The sequence below is a fragment of the Rousettus aegyptiacus genome, unplaced genomic scaffold (assembly GCF_014176215.1).
Source record: "Rousettus aegyptiacus isolate mRouAeg1 unplaced genomic scaffold, mRouAeg1.p scaffold_m13_p_9, whole genome shotgun sequence".
NCBI lineage: Eukaryota > Metazoa > Chordata > Mammalia > Chiroptera > Pteropodidae > Rousettus > Rousettus aegyptiacus.
Window position 1 is genome coordinate 10,736,110 of NW_023416312.1, and position 22,007 is coordinate 10,758,116.

A 22,007-nucleotide genomic window follows, 5' to 3' on the forward strand; every position below is an offset into this window, starting at 1 on the left:
CTCAGAGGCAGTGATCTCTAAGTTCAGTCCAAAGGGAAGAAGGAAAGAAAAGAGTAAAGGATACCCACAGGGCAGTGTGTTCCAGGCCTGGGGGAGGCAGCAAGGCGCCTTTATTTAGAGAACTGCTGATAATTTAGGAGGGATACAGTATAGGATACAAGAAGGGGAGAGGAAAAAAGCAAAAATCAGGAAGCCTGCCGAGTGTAGTCAGTGGCAGGGCTTTTTCCCTCCTGTGTTGCCTTTCACCCCAAACTTTTTCCACTGTACCATGTTATTATAGTGATTAACATATTAAAGGATCTTCACACTGTCGCATTTTTTTTTACTTCTACTTAATTCCATAAATTGTTCATTTGCAATCTACTATACTAATTTACTTATTCATGTCATAAATATTTATAAGTACCTACTACTATGTACCAAGTCCTGTTCTAAGCAGGAAGGATCTATCAGTGACCAAAACATATAAACATCCTTGCCTTCTTACAGATTACTTAAATTAGGTAATCACATACATAAATAACAAACAAACAAATAAATGCTATGGCCTATTAGAATGTGCAATGGGAAAGAATAGAGCAGGTTAAAGAGATTCGGAGTATGCAGGGGGAAGGGTGTCATTTGAATCTCGACTTGAAGGAGACTAGGAACCAGACCTTGTAAAGCGTTTTAGGCTATTGTAAGATCTCTGGGCTTTGAGGAATTGGGAAGGTTTTGAGAAGAGGAGCAATATGATTAATACTCGAGCTGCTATGTAAATAATTGAATTAGGCATAATGTACAACACAATGACTATAAACACTACTGTAGGGTTTATTTGAAAGTTGCTAAGGAAGTAGATCCTAAAAGCGCTTGTCACAAGGAAAAAAATATTGTTTTATTTTTCTGTATGAGAGATGTTAATAAGACTTATTGTGGTAATCATTTCACTATAAGTCAAATCATTATTCTGCACACTTTAAACTATATAGTACTGTATGTCAATTATATCTCAATAAAACCGAAAGAAAAAAACACTGGAAATATTACACAAAAAAATAAAATGGGCTATTAAAAAAGAACTTAGGCAGACATGGGGACGCAGGGAGCTGGGTAAGACTATTCCACCAATGGGGTGGAATGGGGGCAATGAGAAGTGGCCAGTCTCTGAAAATATTCTGAAGGAAGAGCAAATAGCATTTCCTGGATGTAGGGAGAAAGGAAAGAGGTGTCAAGGATGTCGCCAAGGTTTCTGGCCTGAGCAACTAGAAGGATGGAATTGTCATTTCTTGAGATTTAGAAGACTTCAAACGAAGCAGGTTTGAAGGTGGGAGCAGGGAGGAGAAGATGCAAGGACTAGGCCCCAGGGTGTGCCAAAGGTAGGGAGCCATCCAGGAGAACATAAGGGACTGGTCCAGAAGGCCAGAGTTATGCTGGTATTCTATACACTGGAGAGATATGTCCTATAAGTTGCCAAACATCCACCATCAATAAAAGATGCAGTGAACATTGCCACTTTTAACTGAATATATTTTACCTTGAAATACAGTGCAGATAATGCCCCATTGAAAATTAAAACATTAAAAACGATTTTTGTAAAGTTAATTTTTGTGCTCCTGATAAATCAATGAATAATAATACTGTGCTTCAGAAGCTTCAATATGCAAGCCACATAGTCCTGTGATGAGATTGGCACACCAAAGAGTCAGAAGATAGAGAACAATCAAGGAGACAGAGAGGAGTAACCAGTGAGATAAGAGTAAAACAAAGAGTGTGGTATTTTGCTAAGCTGGATAGAAAAGTACTGTGTGTTAAACATCCCTGTCAAAAAGTGAAATTAATATTACCATTTTAATGGAATATATTTACTTTGAAACACAATGTGGACAATGCCCCCCTTGTAACTGAAAATGTTAAAAAGAACGAATTCCCCCCAAAGTTAATCATTTTTATGTTCTTTATGAACCAATGAAAAGCAACACTATACTTTAGAAGCCTCAAGATACAAGCCACATATTCATAAGTACTGCATTTCAGTAGATGTGCACGCAAACACACACATCCTAAGTGTTAGCGCCAGAGCTGAGGTGAGTGGGAGCAATGAAGAGCTACTATATGGTGTTTGCACGATGAAGGAAGTGAAAAAAAGCCTCCAGTAATTACCGTTGCCAGAAACACAGCTGTAGGGTTTGGGGATTGTGGTTAAGGATAGAGACAGGATTGAATCTAGGCTCCGAAGTTATTTATTAGTTCTAAAACTAAGTTCTTTAAAAAAAAAAAAAAAAACAGTGATCGCATCACTCTCAGGACAAAATGTCTTTGTCCTGATTCAGGGCAGAGAGGGACTTTAGGTAAGTCAGTTTTGGCCGCCTAAGCTCGGGGCTGGGTAGCTGAAGTGGAAGCAGGGGAAGCACACGTGAACAGCAGAGGACCAGGCCTGGCTGCAAGGACCGGTGAGCTTCATGCTGTCCAGAGAACTGGGAAAAGAGCAGCACTGTCTTCTGTGAGTGTTGGAATGCTAAGCATAGGTAAGGCAGAATGGCCCTCTGGGATTGGAAATCTCAACATCAAGTTGGTGATTCTCCTCGAATTGATCTACAGATTCAAAACAACCCCTAGCAAAAACCCAGGAGGCTTTTAGGAAGAAATTGACAAGCTGATCCTAAAATTTGTATGGAAATGAGACTCTAGAAGAGCCGACGCAATTTTGAAAAAGAAAAAATGTAGTTAAAGAATTTACACTTTCCTATTTCAAATATACCATAAAACTACAGAAATCAAGACACTGTGGTACTGACATTAGGATAGAGATATAGATCAATGGAACAGGGTCCCGAAATAAACCCTCTTATGACCAATTTATGGTCAATTTATTTTCAAGAAAGGTGCCAAAGCAATTCAATAGGGAGAGGATTCTTTTCAACAAATACTGGTGAATCAATCAAATGTGCACACGCGAAAGGATGGAGTTAAACTCTTCACACTATACACAAAAATTAACTCAAAATAGATCATAGGCCTAAATGTAAGAGCTAAAACTAGAAACCTCTAAGTAGAAAACAAGAGTAAATCTTTGTGACCTTGGGTTAGACAAAGTGTTCTTAAATATACCAAAACCATGATTCATAAAAGAATAAATAAATTGAACTTCATCAACATTAAATACTTTTGCTTTTCAAAAACACCATCAAGAAAAGGAAAAGACAAGCTACAAACTGGGAGAAAACATTTGCAAATCATGTGTCTGATAGATTTGTGTCCAGAATATTTTAAAACTCTTGCAACTCAATAAAACAACCCAATTTAAATGGGTTTGAATAGATATTTTACCAAAGAAGAAATACGGATGACTAATGCATACATAAAAATATGCTCCATATCATTTGTCATTACAGAAATGCAAATTTAAACCACATCTACTGTAATGTCTATAATTAAAAAAAATCAAGCTGTGATATGGTGATAGTGTGATAGCTAGTTGGTGAAGATGTGGAGAAATGCTGCCAGCCCTTATGCATTGGTGGGAATGTAAAATAGTGCAGCCACTTTGGAAAAGTTTGTTCCTCAAAAGGTTAACATAGGAAGCATTTTCTCAGTCTATTGAGATCTTGCTTCTAGACATATCCTCTGGCTCAAATTTTTATAAAAATTCAATTAAAAAAGCTAAATATAAACATACATTTACCATAGGACTCAGCCACTGCACAACTAGATATTTACCAAAAGAAATGAAAACGTGTGTACAAATGTTCACAGCAGCATTATTCATAAATAACAAAAATGTGTATACAAATGTTTATAGCACTAGTATTCACAATAGCCAAAAAGTGGAAACAATCCAAATATCCATCAACTGGTGAATGGATCAACAAAATGTGGTAAGTCCACACAATGGAATTATATTCAGCAATAGAGGAATGAACAACTACGGATAGAAGCTACAACATGGATAAAACTCAAAACCATTATGCTAAGCAAAAGAAGCCAGAAGCGAAAGACCATGTATGTGAGTCCATTTATATAAAACGTCCAGAAAAGGCAAATCTATAGAGACAGAAAGACCATTAGTGGTTGCCTGGGGACACAGAAAGAAACTGTAAATGGACATCTCGGGATCTCTTTGGGGGAATTTTAGAAATATTCAAAATCTGGATTATAGTGATAATTGCACAACTCTGTAAACTCACTAAAAATCGCTTAATTATACACTTACAATGTGTGAATTTTGTGGCATGCAAATTTTACTTCAATAAAGCCGTTTTTTTTTTTTTTTTTTAAAAAAAAGCATACTCGTTATTGCCCATGAATGAATTCTAGTTGTGCTATTTATTGTGGACATGCTATTCAATTTTTTAGAACTGTTTCCTCACCTGTAAAATGGTAATCATAATATATACCTCATCAGATTGTTGTCAGGATTAAATAGTTAATACTTTTTAAATTGGTGCCAATGTTTATTATTATTATTTCTTGTGATGTTTCTATTGCCAAATGAAGCATATTATGTTCTATTTATTAACAATGACTTTTATATTGAGGTATAATTCACATACCATAAGACCCACACTTTTAAGCTGCACAATTCACGGGTTTTTAGTATATTCACAAAGTTGTGCAACCATCACCACTAATTCCACATTCTTATCACCTCACTGGGTTTTGTGAGTTGACTGGTACAATTATTTACAATGAAAAATAAATTCTAAATTTATAAACTTTAAGTTCCTAAATTTAGAAATGCCTCCACCCAAATATATTGTAGTTTCTACCATCACATAACCAATTAATGCATTTATTGAAACATAACTTCCTATTTTAGGTATACTGTTGTACCTAAAACTTATGATAGAAAACATTAATTTTACTTAAGTATTCAATGAACACAGGTAACCTAAATTCTTATTCGCCTATTCTTAATTTTTTCTGACTAGAAAGGATTACCTGTTCATGACAGAAAATTTGTAAAGCATATAAATGCATGGGGAGAAACAAAACTCCCTCGAATTCTTTTTAACACTCGATGAAAAAGGATAAGAAAGTCTCAACACTTTTAAGTTTTAAAATACCGATTTATTGGTAATGTTTGCATTAAAGAAGCGCGTTTTCTTGGGTCAGCCTTTAAAAAAACCTCTTTGGCCGCTCTTAACGACACCTAGTTTCTATCCTAAGTTAACTCCATTTTGTGTGCACTCTACCGCCACCAAGGATCACCTCCCAGGCTCTAGAAACCTCTCCTCTCCCAGAACAAGTTAGACTTTGCTTTTGCCATTCCTGAACCGCCGAACATCCGCGCGAGGGCGCCCTCCCCGCCGCTCGCCAGGTGGCGCGAGCGTGGCCTGCTCGGGGCGTGGCCCCCTCCCGACCAAGAGCCTCGTCACAGGTGGGCCGGACCCGAGCCGACTTCGGCTTATTAAATTAGAGAACTCGGCAAAGAAGGAGGTTCCCACTGCCGGTTCTCACACTCAGAGTAAAATTCCCAGGTTCCGAAAAACCCTTCCGGCCACCCCCACGAGAAACGGAAATGACCTCTCCTTCGCCAGCGCGCGCGACGTTAGTTTCACCCGCCTAACAAGGGGCCTTTTGCGGGGCTGACCTCAGCGCTGCCTGCGCTAAAATCACCAATATGTCCGCGGCGAACGGATCCCAAAACTTTGCCTCGCGTTTCCCAGTCAGCCTGCTGGCAGGTACTATATGAATCCAAGCGGAAAGAAGTGCAAGCAGCGAGACGCTGTTGCAGCAGTCACCTTACTTTCCCAGGCCTGGGCCCCAGTCGGTCTACCCGCCTTTTCTCCTCCCCGCCTCCCTTGCACTAGAGGGCCTGCGTTCAATCAGGCAGTTGCGGGGGCGACTTCCTTCCTCTCCAGGCAAGATGGCGGGAGGCGAGGCTGGAGTGACTCTGGGGCAACCGCATCTTTCTCGCCAGGATCTTGCCACTTTGGTAAGGTTTCGCTCTGGGAGGATGCGGAGTGAGCTCAGGAGTGGGGATGACAGGGCCTCCCAGGAGGCGTTTAGATGAGACAGTGCCGGGCTGTCGGGAGCATGGTTGGCTCCGGAGCCGGGCGCCCAAAGCCGCGCGGGCGCTGCCGCCGGCACCTCGGCAATGCATGAGCTGGGCAGGGGTGTTTGAGATCGTGAAATCTCGAAATAGTGTTAAATGTCAGTAAGGTTTTCACTTTTCAAGGTCTGGGAAGGGAGTGTTTACACTGTCCCCAGTGCTAATTGCGGTCAAGTTTGGGTGTCCACGGACCTCCACATCTCCAACAGTGAGTGGAGGTGTAGTTTTGTGTAACGATGAAGGACTCTTGGGGCTTGCCTGTCATCAGTATACATACAAGCTTGCTTATACAGGAAAAGCATTTTAGAAGTAGAAGAGAGTTGTTCACATGGTAGCGAGCTGTAGATCAAATGTAAAAGTCCAAGGAAAAGTTGTGATTTGCCTTATGTACAGCGATTTAAAAATAAATGTTTGATTGCAGGATGTTACCAAATTGACCCCACTTTCACACGAAGTTATCAGCAGACAAGCCACAATTAATATAGGTAAGATAAGAGTAACTTCTTGGAGACTTGACTTGCTTGATCTCAAATATTTTTAACATCTTTTGTGTGATTACCTGAATTATATGAGAATGTGAATATTTAAGAAATAGACGTTGAGCCCTTGTGAGCAAAGTACCTGCTGTATTTTGGGAGGGAAGCACGTTGCCCATGTCTACCTTACAGACTAATTGAGAAGAAAAGATAGAGACATGAGGAGGTTAATAGCATAATGTGTAGTCATGTAGCACTTTAAGGAAGAGGTAAAAATGTGGCCGTATTTGCCACACAGAGTTATTGCAAGGGCAGAGTTTTTGAAAGTTTTACTTGCTATAAAAGCTATTATTAAGTAGAAATTTTTTTTTAAATTTAATTGATACCTAGAACCTGAGAGAAGTTATGTTGACTGAATGTCAATTTTGGGTTTTGGAGAGTCTATACAAACAGCACAGTAAAACCTAATTAAAAGCAAAGCTCTACCATCAGGCTATTAAAAAGTTATGATACATGCTACCTTTAAAAGCATTACCGTAATTAAACCTGGATTTTCTCATTTTCATACATTCCTTTTGGTTGTGTCAGGGCTCATCATACCTATTGACTTCACTCTGGAAATGCTGAAAGTTTCTTAATGTACAAGAGATTATGTATTTTTCAGTTGAGCATTTATTTTAAATGAAGGTGGCCTTTTCTGTGATTAAGAACATAAGATGGATAGCGTTTAGTATGCCGAGTATAGTTTTTGAATAAGGTTGTCAGTTACATGGAAAGTTCTCTTCAACCCATCTTAGACTGTTTTAGTAGAAAAGAATATGTAGGAGCAAAAATTGAAGTCACCTTTGGTTTTATGTTGATATTTATAGCAAGTTAGTTTGGGCTTTGAATTTTCTACTCTAACACTACTTGAAAAAATATTTGGTGTAATTGGAATGCACGTGAATTCATTTTTTGTACTTTGTCTGTAGGTACAATTGGTCATGTAGCTCATGGGAAATCCACAGTTGTAAAAGCTATTTCTGGAGTTCACACTGTCAGGTTCAAAAATGAACTAGAGAGAAATATTACAATCAAGCTTGGATATGCTAATGCTAAGGTGAGCTCTGTACTGTAGAACTGGAAACAAAATTTAATTGGAATATGCAGATAACAAGTCCCAATCTTTTTTTCATTGAAATCTTTAGATTTATAAACTTGATGACCCAAGTTGTCCTCGGCCAGAATGTTATAAATCCTGTGGAAGTAGTACACCTGATGAGTTTCCTACAGACATTCCAGGGACCAAAGGGAACTTCAAATTAGTCAGGTGACCTCTTTTGTGCTAAAAAACACTTTATACTTCATATTTTATTGTCTCGTGATTGGTGCTTTTTGAAATACTTAACTGACATATTAAACAATGAACCTAATTGCTGAATGATTTTGTTATTTTTCTATTATTTTATTGTCTATAGTGACAATAATTTGAAAAGTCAAGTATTTAAACTTAAGATACTTACATGCAAGTTCTCTAAAGAGTACCACCACATAAGTAGAATGGAATGGAGGGAAACACAGCTCATTAGATTTAAGGGATCCTTTTTGTCAGGCTTCCTAAATTTCTTTTAAACATTGTTGTTTCTGTTTCTGTCGTTACTCATCTATTTTCTGAATATGATTCATATCTTAGTTCTTCATCAGAGATTACTGACATCCGCCTAGTAATGTTTATGGAGATGCACCACAAGGAAATTTTAAAACAGAAACAGGGCTGGGACTTAAAGAGAGATAAGTGAAGCACTTGCCTTGGGCCAAGAATTTAAGGGAGTGGGGGAGGCTAAAAACAAAAAAAAGAAACCCTCAGTAGTTAAGTAGTATTTTGGGCAGTGTTTTTAGAAATTAATGCAAAAAAGCCATGATAAATAGCATGTCATTGGTTTAAATAAAGATAGGCTCAAAATTATTGATTCCCCCCCCCCCTTCAATATCACTTTTCTTTCTGGCTTGTTTTTGGCTCAGCATGGCATTATTACTGATCCTTCCCCGCCCCCCCCCATTTAAAATTTTGATGTTTATTATGGATTTTTGCGTTAATTTTGGTTTTTTTTTAAATATTAAATTTAGATTTTAGTTATCTTGATTTTTTTTTTTCTTTCATTTTTTGGCACCTCCTTAAATTTCATGCCTGAGGCAAGTGCCTCACTTGTCTCATCCTAGTTTTGGCCCTGATCAGAGATCAGCAAACTTTTTCTATAAAGGGCCAGATAGTAAATATTTATGGCTTTGCAGGCCATGAGTTTTCTATTTTAGCTGCTCAGCTCTGCTCTTGTCTTCTGAAAGCAGGCATAGACTTTGTGCATGGGTGGGTATGGCAGTGGGCCAGATTTGGCCTAAGGGCCATAGTTTGCTGACTCCTATTTTAGATCATGACAGTGTGAGCACACACTTTTTAAAAATAATGATTCTCATTGAATAGCATAGTTTTGTTAAAGCAGTGCTGCCATCTCCACCACAGGTTGGCAATTCAGCTTTTCCTGGTGTTAGAGAAATTTTTGGCACTTTATTTTTTCTTATGGCAATGCCCATTTTGTTAACACTTATTTTAGCTTTGAAATAGATGCCATTCTCAATATACACTCTATACTAGGGGTCCCCAAATCCTGGGCCGTGGACCGGTACCGGTCTGTGGTATGTTAGGAACCGGGCCGCCCAGTAAGAGGTGAGGGGTGGGCGAGCAAGCGAAGCTTCATTTGTATTTGCAGCCACTCCCCAGCGCTAGCATCACCGCCTCAGCTCCATCTCAGGTCATCAGGCATTAGATTCTCATAGGAGCACTGGTCCCTGGTGCCAGAAAGGTAGGGGACTGCTGCTCTATACTGTATTCATTTTCATTGGATTTGAGAGTTTCTGGCTCTTCAGTTATTTGTACACGTAGCTAATTTTATTTGTTTTATAATGTTGTGCAGTGTTCACTCTCAGCCAGTAGGTAATCTTATTTCCAGGGTCTAGAAACACCAAGTCCTGTAACCATTTGGCTATATTGCAATAAGAATTATTTCCATATTTTTATTCCAAAATTTTGTATATATTATATTCACATTCTATATTTAAAGTGATTTGATTTTAGGAAATCTATAAATTACATCTTAAAGTATTGATTGATCTTAGCGCTGATTGTTATTTCTCCATTATTAGACATGTTTCCTTTGTTGACTGTCCTGGCCATGATATTTTGATGGCTACTATGCTGAACGGTGCAGCCGTGATGGATGCAGCTCTCTTGTTGATAGGTAAATACATCAGAATTGGTTTGGACAATGTAGAACAAATCCAAGATGGAATATTTAAAGGGGAACTAAGAGCTATATCCATTAACTAAGTGTGACACAAATGGAAACCCACATGTCATCCAGGATGACATCACTGCCAACCAGCGATCACAAAATATTAAACAAGATAGACCCGAGGCTTATGTTTAGTGAGAATTCTTATGGTAATGTATATTTTAAAAAGTAAATAGTGCGTTTTTCCCACTTAGATCACATGAAATAATTTAATTCTAAATTTACATGTAAAAGTATATGTAGTTTTGTCTCACTTTCGACTGCAACAGTGGTATATGATGTTTTTGCAAATCTCATAATTTAAGTGCTGAAGTCTAGACCTGAATTGGGGTTTTCAAGGCTAGGGTTGTGCTACCTTCCTTATGTGAGCTGTCGAGAGATTTTGTTGGTGTGGGATATAATTTTAAAAAATATGCCAAATAAACATAGTACAGAACATCTGAACATCACTGCTGGGGGAGGATCATCATATCTCTAATACTAGCTAGAACATCTCTAATACTAGATATAGAGCGTTATGCCTGAGCAGAAGCTGAGGGCAGACCCCGAGATGCCAAACTTGCTGATTCCAAGCTTCTTGCTTAGGACCAGTAATGAAAGCCAAATGATTGAGAGGCTTCAGTGAATGCACACACACAGGGGAAGCAGGGGCAAAAGTTGGACACTCGGCAGTAATATCTAAGACTTTTTCCTTGAGTGGGGCTAAGATGTTCAAACAATTCTTTTATTAGATACCAGCTTTTTTTTTTTTTGTAGTAAAATAAACATAATGTGAAATTTAACCATTTTAGCTATTGAAAGTGTAAAATTTCAGTGACATTAAGTACATTGACTGTGTTATACAAGCATCACCACTATCTAGTTCCAGAGTATCTTCATTATCTCAAAAGGAAATGCTATTCTTATTAAGGGGTCTCCAACCCCTGGACCACAGACCAGTAGCGGTCTGTGGCCTGAGGAACTGGGCCACACAGTAGGAGTGAACAGTGGGAGAACGAAGCTTCATCTGTATTTGCAGCTACTCCCCAGCGCTAGTATGACCACCTCAACCCCACCTTAGGTCATCAGGCATTAAATTCTCATAGGAGCACTGGTCCCTGGTGCCAAGAAGATTGGGGACCGCTGTATTAAGCAGTCACTGTTTCACCCTTTCGAAGCCCCTGGCAGCCTTAATCTGCTTTTTGTGTCATGGATTTGCCTTTCCTGGAAAATATTTTTAGCTGATGCTCATACATCTTTTTTATTCTTCCTTATCTAGCTGGTAATGAGTCTTGTCCTCAGCCTCAGACATCTGAACACCTGGCTGCTATAGAAATCATGAAACTGAAGCATATTTTGATTTTACAAAATAAAATTGATTTGGTAAAAGAAAGCCAGGCTAAAGAACAATATGAACAGATCCTTGCATTTGTACAAGGTAAGAAACCATAATATTTAATGTTTCTATGAATCACTTTGAGAGGCAATCCAGATACCAGATGTTAAATTAACTCCTATCTAAATTTATAGGTCTTAAGCCTTATTTTTCTCTACCTTCTACTTGTTAGCTACTTGATGTAATGAGTGAAATCTGTGTTTCTGAATTTGATAAGACTAAAGTATATTTTTGCTGGCTGAAAGGTAGAACTGAAGTTGTATTCTAGAAACATCAGATTAAAAAAAAAAATTCAGTGATAGTAAAATGTTTTTTTAAAAAAACAAGTCTTACACTGTTCTTACTAAATAGCTACTTTGAGAATTGGAACTGACATTCATTCATTTAATCTTTATAGTCCATTTCTGACAGTGTAGTGTTTTTCATTTCAGGCAAGACATGATGAATCTTATTGTTGATGTTCAATTCTCTCTGCCTTGTTTTTCTTGTTAGGTTGACTTCCGATGGACCCAGTTCTATCATAATGAGAAAGAATAAGTCATATTGATTAAAATCTAATTACATTTGTTCCATTTCTTCGGCCAGCCTATTTGATATATAATTAATAAAGAGCAAACATTGTATATGCAGCAATCTTTGATTAGCAAAGAGTCTGTAATTTTATCTTGACATTTATTGGGAGGTTAATTACATGTTATTAGAAATCTTCCAACTAGTAAAGTGCTCTTTCCCAGGAGTATTTGTATTTTATTTCTTAAGCAGTTTTATTATTTTAGTATGTTAAGTATATCTTATTAATGTATTTTAACATTTTTCCCTTAATGGGAATAATATTCATTTTCAGGAGTAAAAACAAACAATACAGCCATGTTTCAAAACAGGATTATCACTTTCTACCTGTTGCTGGCATTTGTGTGGGGATATTTAGGCATATATTTTAGTAATCTTGTTTCGTGTAACATGTATAGAACAAGTTTTATGAAACTGAAGAATTTTGATTATTCTGAATTTTGTCATATAGGTACAGTAGCAGAAGGAGCTCCTATTATTCCAATTTCTGCTCAGCTGAAATACAATATTGAAGTTGTCTGTGAGTACATAGTAAAGAAAATTCCAGTACCCCCAAGAGACTTTACTTCAGAACCCCGACTCATTGGTAAGTGATAGGATTTGTCTTTAACTCTTTTTAAATAATATTATAAAAGCATTTTTTTCATATCTTGATTTCTTGGGGTTTTAACTCTTCATTGGACCTTTTCCACATTGATGGTTCACCTTTAAGGCTATTTATTACTATTTCCTCTTTCTCCAGAGGTGTTAATAAATTACACAATCTCCATAAAATTTTTTTGTAATCGATGAATTCTGAGATTGTGTTGGTAGTACTAGATTTCATTACTGGATGAGAAACAGGGTCCTGAATGCAGAAGTATCTTTTAACCTTACGCTCAGTATATGGTATGTGATTAAGAAGGAGTAATACAGTATTCTCTACGGAATTATAATATTTTGGTAAGGAACAGGATATGAGAACTTCCATTCAATTGATTTCCTTGTACCATGAATGAAGATTTTCATGTTCTTTCACTTTTAAGTTTATAGTGCCAATATTGGTATAATTTGATCATCTGAGCTTGTGATTCCTACACAGAGATGTAGGAGCCTTTTCAAAACAGACTCATTTGAGCCCCTCTGGGCCTTCTCCTGGGGTCCCCCTAATTGTTGTGGAAAATGTTCTCTTAGGTGATTGTGATGGCATACCTCTCGTTAAGGGTCACTGCTCTCAGGACCTAAGTGCAGGTCACGTAGTCCTAGAGTTGTTAAGTAGTTTTAAAACTAAATTTTTATTATAGAAGTCATATAAAGCAGGGGACCCTAACCCCCAGTAGTGGTCCATGGCCTGTTAGGAGCTGGGCCGCACAGCAAGTGAGCGGGAGGCGACCAGTGGGCGAGTAAGCAAGCTTTATTTGTATTTGCAGCCACTCCCCAGTGCTAGCATCACTGCCTCAGCTCTACCTCAGATTATCAGGCATTAGATACTCAATAGGAGCACCGGTCCCTGGTACCAAAAAGTTTGAGGACCCTGATAAAGGCATATAAAGAGGTGCCTCCCACTTCTCTCCCTTAGCCCTCAAGTAACCAAAGTTAACAGTTGTTACTATTCCCTTACCTCTCTTTGTTCATATCATCATGTGTAAACATGTTTTTTGTTTTAGTTTTTTCTGGTGTGGAAGTGGGGTCATACTATGTATGTTATTTTTGTAACTAGTTTTTTATTCTTAATAGTCTATGAGGGTTATCATTCCAAATTATCACAGATAGCTCTAATATTCTTTTTTAGTAGCTGCATGATACTGCAGTAGTCTCGATGTACCATAATGTGCCTCGTATCAATGAACTTTGAAGTTATTTCCACTTTTCCATCATAAGTAAGGCTGCAGTGCAGTAAGTTAGATTTTGTCACAAAGTCATCCCTTTGGTGTAAATCTTATGTGTCTACTATTTGAGGAAAGTTAACTTAGAAAATAATATTTCTTCAAAAGTTAAAATGAACAGGATTGGCTTTAATTTGTTTTGCTTTCTTTTAGTTATTAGGTCCTTTGATGTCAACAAACCTGGCTGTGAAGTTGATGACCTTAAGGGGGGTGTAGCTGGTGGTAGTATTCTCAAAGGAGTGTTAAAGGTAAACTGGATTTTGGTTGTTTTGTTTTTCTTATTTTAATTGAGATAACATTAGTTAATAACATAAATTTCAGGTTTACAACTTCATAATACAACAACAGTATACTCCACTGTATGTTCACCATCCAGTCTAGTGGTGCATTCTTGTTTTCCTCTTGTCTTAATCAGGAAAATAGTATGGATACTCCATATTGAAAAAAAAATTTTTTTATAGTGTCTAGTGCTTGACATAGATGTCTGTGTACTGTTATGTTTTTTAAGTATCTGACATCTATGGGTTCCTCATAAGTATGGAGCACATTTTATATGGGGATAGGTTTGTGTGTTAGGTGATTAGAAACAGTTGGACAGCCAGATGGTTTTGAAGATCTCTTTCACATCTCTCTTTTTTTTTTTTTAAATAGTGGTCTTCGAAATAGAGAAAGGATTGCCTTTTCAATTTTGTGGTCTTCCTGTTGTCCCACAGTAATTCTGATGATTAATTTATATTTTTACAGGTGGGCCAGGAGATAGAAGTCAGACCTGGTATTGTTTCCAAAGATAGTGAAGGAAAACTCATGTGTAAACCAATCTTTTCCAAAATTGTATCATTGTTTGCGGAACATAATGATCTTCAGTATGCTGCTCCAGGAGGTCTTATCGGTAAGGATTTCCCCCTCATCTCTGCACTTTTCATTTGCGGATATTCTTGGAAAATGGATTACCCAAAAAGATAGAGATTTTTAATTGGATATTTTAATAGTTGAATGGGATGGGGGAATATATATATGGTTAAGCTGTTGATTTCAGGTCATGAGTTGGTTTCATGTGTTTGTAAAAATAATTTATAAGCATAAAGAAAAATTTTGATTTAGTATATAAAATAGCTCCTTTTTAGTAATAACAAAATAAGTTTTATGACCCAGTGTTTAAAATACTTAACTGTACCTTTTTGTTGTTGTTCTACACAGTTTTGGGGTTAGAGAGGTTGATTTTTATATATGTTTTACAAATGGAAAGTTACCCACACAAATGTAAGTTGAATCATGTCTTCATATTTATGCTGAGGTGGAAATAAAAGAAGATAACTTCCATTGTGTAGTAGTTAGATAATTTATGGATTTTCTGGGCCCTTACAACTTAGTGTATTGTTGGATATCCATAAAAAGGCAAGATTCAGTGAGATTTAGTCAGAGGTATTAAGCTTTGGATTAAAGAAGAAAATGTTTGATGAAGAAGGATTTTGTCTTTTGATTCTCTAGTTCTTGGCTATAGAATTCATTTTTCTACTTTATCCTATGATCAGGAATTTATTGTATATGATTTTTTTCTTAATAAATAAGGACACTCCAGAAAAGTTTTTAAAAATTTAACTTAATGGAACTTTTCAAACATAAAAGTAGAAAATGGTGTAATGATAACTTTTGTGTAGCCACCACCCAGCTTCAACAATTACCCATACTTTGCCAGTTGTACTTCATCTTTATTTCTTCTTCTTGTTGTCCTTGAAAGACACACTGCTAAAGTATTTTTGAAGTGAATCCCAAGAGTCAGATATGAAATCTTTAAATTGTCTTTTTAATCAGCTTTCTAGAGGAGAAATAGCAAGCAAATATTCTGCAGACTACTCATGAATTTTGTATTTTTTCAACCTTCATTAAGGATATTCAGACGCATTTTTGAGTTAGACTATTATCTCTGTTTGCTCTTTGGTTAGAATTTAAATCAAGAGTCTGTTCTCAATGTCCAACTAACCTGTGAGTTTATAGTTCTGTTTCTTCAGATAAAAACAGGTATTTTTTCACTTCTATGTAGCTGTTACATGACTATGAAAATATGTGTGTATTTAAAATGTGTAGATATATGCTATACTTGTTTGACTAAGTTTTGGGGTAAACAGCTTTATGGGGGAAAAAGCTGAAAAAAAAAAAATATATATATATATATATATAATTATATCTTATTTTATATCAGGAGTTGGAACAAAAATTGACCCCACTTTGTGCCGAGCCGACAGAATGGTGGGGCAGGTACTCGGTGCAGTTGGAGCTTTACCTGAGATCTTCACAGAATTGGAAATCTCCTATTTCTTGCTTAGACGGCTTCTAGGTGTACGCACTGAAGGAGATAAGAAAGCAGCAAAAGTAAGTACTTTCTGTAATTTCTCTTTCAAAAAAAGTGACAGTGATGTTAAGACCAGTTTCGAGGTTCATTTTACAGTTAATATGAGATTAAGAAAAAAAAAGGTGGAAAAGAAAAGAAATACTTTATTGCTGAAAAACGCTAAGAAAAAAAAAAAAGGTGAATAAATTTGACTTCCTGAAAATTGAGAACCAAATGGCAATAAAGTGAAACGAAACAGAAAAGTATGTCAACGTATGATGATGACATGGTATTTTTATTATCCACATGATTTTTTTTAAAAGTCAGTAAGATTGGGTTAACAGAGATGGAAAATTGCTGACTTCTGTTGTTGGCAAGGAGGAAGGAAAATAAGCAGTCATTTTTGGAACACATTTTCTCAATTTGAGGGTTTATTTTTCCCCAATTTATTTCCTTAGGTGCAAAAGTTGTCTAAGAATGAAGTGCTCATGGTGAACATAGGATCCCTGTCGACAGGAGGAAGAGTTAGTGCAGTCAAGGCTGATCTGGGTAAAATCGTTTTGACTAATCCTGTGTGCACAGAAGTAGGAGAAAAAATTGCCCTTAGCCGAAGAGTTGAAAAACACTGGCGGTAAGTTTATTAGCCTTTGTCACTGTCTAATAAGATACAGTCGATTTTCTTAAGTTCTTGGTGGTATACACACACACTTTTCCTTGAATGCAACAGTTATTGTGGCTTTAACTCTCAGCTATTTGGATAACTGAAATCTGTATTTCTAGCCCTGATTTGTAATAGACACAACTTATGCAAAACCTAGTGAATTTGGTTCAGTATTTCTCTTGTCTTTGATTTTTTTAAACTTTTTACTTGGAAATAATTTCAAACTTAACAGGAAAGTTACAAGAATACACACAGAACTCCTATCTTCCCTTTTCCTAGATACACAATTTATTTGTATATGTATATATTTTTATATGTATATGAACTTTTTTGGTATATATTTTTATATGTATATGAACTTTTTTGAACCATTCGAAGAGTAGGTTGTATAAATCATGTTCCTTGATCTCTTAATATTCAGTATATATTTCCTAAAACAAGGATATTCTCTTATAAAACCACTTAAGTTTAACATTGATAATATACTGAAATATACAGTCCACATTCCAGTTTCATTTCTTGTCCCAATGTCCTCTGTTTCCCTCCAGTCTGAGATCATGCATTCCATTTGATTTTCATGTTTCCGATCTCTAATCTGGAACTTCCCTGCCTTTCTTTTGTCTTAACATTGATGACTTTGAAAGATAGAAGCTAGTTACTTTATAGATTGTTTCTCAGTTTGGGTTTTTATCTGATGTTTCCTAAGATTAGATTTAGGTATGTATTCTTGGCTGTGGTACTCATATAGGTGGTGATGTCTCCTCAGGGAATCACAGCCAGAGGCACATGATATCTGACAACGCCTCCTTGTTGAAGTTAGTTTTGATCATGCATTCCAGGTGTTGTCCAGTTTCTCCACTATATAATTAATCTTTTCACCCTTGCAATTCATAAGAATTCTATGGGGAAACTCTGAGACTATGCCAATAGTCTGCTCCTCATTAAATCCCACCCCCCTCGATTTAGCATCCACAGATGATTCTTGTCTGAATTGAGCGTGATTATAGTGATTTTAAAATAGTAATCACCCGCCTCCAACCCCACCACTCCTTTTATCAGTTGACATTTTTCCCCCCATTGTTTATTTATCTAGTTATAATATGGACTCTTGGAGTACTATTTTATTTAGTAGGTTATGATTTGTTACTGTTCATATTATTTTGATGCCCAGATTGTCCAGGATTTGTTCAGTAGAGACCTTTCAAACTGGCTCCTGTGTCCTTTTGACATGTCCCCATCAGTTTTGTTTGTTTGTTTGTTTGTTTGTTTGTTTATTTGTTTTGGAAGAGTTCCTTACTTTCTGACACAAGATGTTCCAGAGTCATCTTGTACCTCCCTCGCTCCATATTATCATCACTTTACCCTTAAAGGTATTGCAAAGGATTCCTAGTTTGCCTCTTTGTTAAGAGCTGAGTCAAACATTTTTATCATGCTGTGCTTGACAATTTTTAGGACTGTCTCACTACTTTCTGATATTTAGGACCTTTCTGAAAACCTGTTTCAATGCATTTTACTTTTCTTCCTGCTTTGACATTTCCTCCTGCTTTGTCTGTATAAACCCTTTAATTGATTGCACCCAGAATTATTCAAATCACCATTGGCTCTTTTTTTCCTCACTACCGATTTCTCTTGTCAAGGCTTCTCTGGTACTGTGCCCCGTGATGGACTTTTATCACTTGAGTAAATAATCCTGCTTTGTGGTGACTTATGCTCACTTGATTTTATTTTTTTTTTTTGTATGATTATACTATTTGTCATTATAGATGTACTGATCTTCAGTATCTTTTAAAATAGGCTTAAGTAATAAACTTTCAGAACTCTCAGCATGGCATGTATTATTCTCACTTAATTAGAATGCTGCATTTCCTAGATAAGAACAGATTTTAAACCAAGATATCTTTTTGTGTCTTTACACTATTATAAGAGGATTCTATCCAAACGAAATTTTAGACTTTGCTTAAAAATTAGCAAGTATGTTAAAATTGTTAAAAGAAACGAGAGCATCAGAATGATCCTTACATCTTTTAGAATTGTGGTTTAATGTATGTTTAGGTGGGTTTTGTTTTAGAAGCTCAGTTGGGGTAGCAATCCAACCTGGTGGTCACTCATAGAGCAGACATCGGAAGTATGAGCAGAGAGGTCTCTTAGCCGTTAGGGGTAATCTGCCTATAGACTATCTAGTCCTTTAGTTCTCTTAATTTCCTTTACCAGCTAAGGTCATGCTAAAGCCATTTTGATATTTTGAGGTGCTCCAAGTGGTAAAAAAAACATTTTTCAAGGAGAAAAGGATAAAGATTTTTTTAAAACCAGACTCTGAGTGGTTTTGTATCGGCATAGTTCTGTAGGTGGATGGGAAGACTCTCCTTTGGTGCTTCTGAAGGGATAGACATATTTTGATAGTATGAAGATGAGCATATTTATATAGCAACTTTTTTTTTTTTTTTTTTTTTTGCTTTTCCTGTTATTCATTCTGGCTAGAGCCCATCTCTGAGTCTAAGAAGATAGTATGAGCTTTTTTTTTTATGGAGGAGCAGGTTTTGGAAGCAAATTCAAATTAAGCAGATAAGCAATATGTCAAATGACTGTGTGGTAATGATAATGAAATGGACATAAAATTCACAGTTTCTTTTATTTTCGTTTTGCAGTTTAATTGGTTGGGGTCAAATAAGAAGAGGCGTGACAATCAAGCCAACAGTAGATGATGACTGAAGAATTCCAGTTAAATAATACATTTGGATGAAATCAGATTTTCTCTTAACAACCTAGGGGTATCTTTTTAAAGCAGAACTGGGGAATGAATATCACAGCCCACTGCCTCAGTGGTAACTGTCATTGTCATTTTTTAGTACTAAAATAGAGTCTACAATAAGTGTATAAACTGGTATAATGTTGGATTTAATCAAAATTTACCAGAAATTAATCATTATCAAATAATGTCTAATTTATATATCAACACAGGTTTGAAATGAAATGATTTGCTACAACCAGCCTTTGCTGTAGCACATGTACCACCGAACCTGTTTGAAATAAAGTTTTTTTTTTCCTCCCCCATGATTCACCTTTAGTAGCTCCAGGCTCGAAGAGATTGTTATACCAGTAAAAACTTGGACACAAATTCCTGAAGACCAGCTTCCCTTTGCCTTATATTTTATGTTGCTTTATCTTTGCAATTATGAGTGAAAAGAAATTATCTTTTAGAGCACGAGTACTTATTCCCATTGACACACCTTTCCTTTCCTTCCCCTCCCCCCTTTTCTGGACTGGAACATAGGAAACTAGAGCTGGAAATTCTCCTTGCCCTCTTACTATCATGCTGTGCACTTGTTTCTGCATTTTCACCTGAAATCCAGCAGCTTTCCCCCTTTGGAAAATAATGTTAAACCAGATGAATAAAGATCTTTCCCAGGCCTTATTTTATGTCTTGGTTGCTTAATTGATAAAGATGTGATGTCAATTCTAATATTAGTAATCTTTGGACCTTTTAAAGGGTAGAAGATGTTAGAAAGCAAAGAGTGAGTCCTTTGATTTCTAACTTGTTCATGTTCCTGCACTTTTACTATGCTTTTTTATTTTTACTTATTTTTTGTTTCATAAGATTGTTAGAGTAGTGATTCTCAACTCTGGCTGACATTAGAATTGCCAGAGAAGCTTTAAAAAAAAAGATAAGATGCCCCACAGAGATTATGATTTAATTGGCTTGGGGTGGAGCCCAGGTATTGATATTTAAAAATTTCCCAGTGTTGAGAAACAAGAATTGAGAAGGAGGTATATGAGAAAACACAATGTTACTGAGTCTTGGTAATCTGTTAATACCCTCTAGTTTGCTTTTCTTAAATTTGCATTTAATGTGGAACTTAATGTCATAGTCCAGTGGTCCTCAACCTATTTGGCATCAGGCACTGGCGCTCCTTTGTGAATCTAATGCCTGATGATCTGAGGTGGAGTTGAGGCAGTGATGCTAGCGCTGGGAAGCAGCTGCAAATATAGATGTATCAGCTCACTTGCCTACTGCTCACTTCCTGCTGTGTGACCCAGCTCCTAACAGGCCACAGACAGGTACTGGTCCATAGCCCAGGGGTTGGGGGCCCCTGCTGTAGTCATATAGTCATAATAGTGTGCTGTTTTGGGCATTGAAGCTGCTGCTTTGTAGAAGTTTAAAAGCTATGGCCGTGAGTTGTTATATAAGTTTATAAGTTTTGAGGAAGCATATTAATGTTACATACTTGATTGACTTTGAAGGGTTGTGTTATAGCATGTGGAGCACGTTCAAATAAAGCAAGGTTCTAATCTAAACAATTTTATATCTGACATGTCCCCATGTGTTTTGTAACCTATCAGAAATTCTGGAATAACTTAAAATCCAGACCTTTGCAATAGATGACTAATTTATTGTAATGTCAGAACTGAAACCAGAAGTCTCATCTATTTCAAACATCCACATGAAATTCAACAATTTTGCAAAGCACCTTGTAAATAGAAATCCACAAAACTGAGGACCTTATTTTCATAGAACAAAATCAGTGCAGTGATTCTCAGCAAAAGATGTACCTGGTTGAGAATCTGCCTGTAATGCAATGTTGCTGATGAAAACATGTTGCATATGTAAATCTTATTGGCACTCTGGTCAAAATGTTCAGAATCCGACCAATTCTCACCACCTCCACTCCTACTATCCTAATTAAAGCCACCAGAGGTAATAACCCTGCCACTCTGCTTCCACCCTATCAGCACTGCAGCTCATTTTCAGCAAAGCCAGAGTTACCCTTTTTGTAAGAATGCTGTGTGTAACTCTTGTTAGTCTCACAGAAATGGGAAGCATTAGAGCAGTTTAGCTGTGACATCCAAATGATGTCCAGGCTGACCTAGAAAAGTCAAATATTTCTTTGTAACATACAAAGATGATGTGTGTCTGGTTTTTGCAGAGGAAAAAGAACTAATTAGAGTGCAAATAGCTGCACTCTGAAAACTGAAATGAGTAAAAATCTCATTTCTAGAAAAACAACATGGTGAAACTCGCAGTGAAATGGATGCTTTTCTGGAAATATATTTTTTAAAAATTTAATTACCAAAAATGAAGATACCCTTAAGAAGATATTGATAAGAAGCAGGTTAAAAAATTACCTCTGCTAGAGTTTTTACAAACTTATGATAAACATTCTGCCAAATTTCAAGGAATAGGTAATTCCGATATTTAAATTGTTCCCAAAAATAGGAAACCAAAGGAGATGAAAAAGACATCCTAACTTGTTCAAAATTATATCCCTGCTGCCCACACTAGAGACCATTCTCATAAAGTGATAAAATTTTTACTAAAATATTAGTAAATTAAATCCAGTAATATATTAGAAGAATGCATTCTTGTGTACACTTG

General features: G+C 36.6%; 1 protein-coding gene across 1 annotated transcript; it reads left to right on the forward strand.

Moving 5' to 3' along the window:
• Window positions 1-5,603: 5,603 nt before the first annotated feature.
• EIF2S3 (eukaryotic translation initiation factor 2 subunit gamma) lies at window positions 5,604-20,048 on the forward strand. The gene is made up of 12 exons (XM_016165833.2): window positions 5,604-5,917; window positions 6,456-6,519; window positions 7,482-7,609; window positions 7,698-7,819; window positions 9,688-9,782; window positions 11,095-11,253; window positions 12,233-12,367; window positions 13,800-13,894; window positions 14,391-14,535; window positions 15,847-16,016; window positions 16,434-16,606; window positions 19,282-20,048. The coding sequence occupies exons 1-12, from the start codon at window positions 5,849-5,851 to the stop codon at window positions 19,343-19,345; spliced, it is 1,419 nt and encodes a 472-aa protein (XP_016021319.1). The 5' UTR covers window positions 5,604-5,848; the 3' UTR covers window positions 19,346-20,048.
• The last annotated feature ends 1,959 nt before the right edge of the window (window positions 20,049-22,007 follow it).

Bases quoted from the DNA above. Each gene is read 5' to 3' on its own strand.
- EIF2S3 (XM_016165833.2), top strand. From the start codon at position 5,849: ATGGCGGGAGGCGAGGCTGGAGTGACTCTGGGGCAACCGCATCTTTCT. The intron at 7,610-7,697 runs GTGAGCTCTGTA...TGAAATCTTTAG, and splicing joins TTGGATATGCTAATGCTAAG to ATTTATAAACTTGATGACCC. The intron at 12,368-13,799 runs GTAAGTGATAGG...GCTTTCTTTTAG, and splicing joins TTCAGAACCCCGACTCATTG to TTATTAGGTCCTTTGATGTC.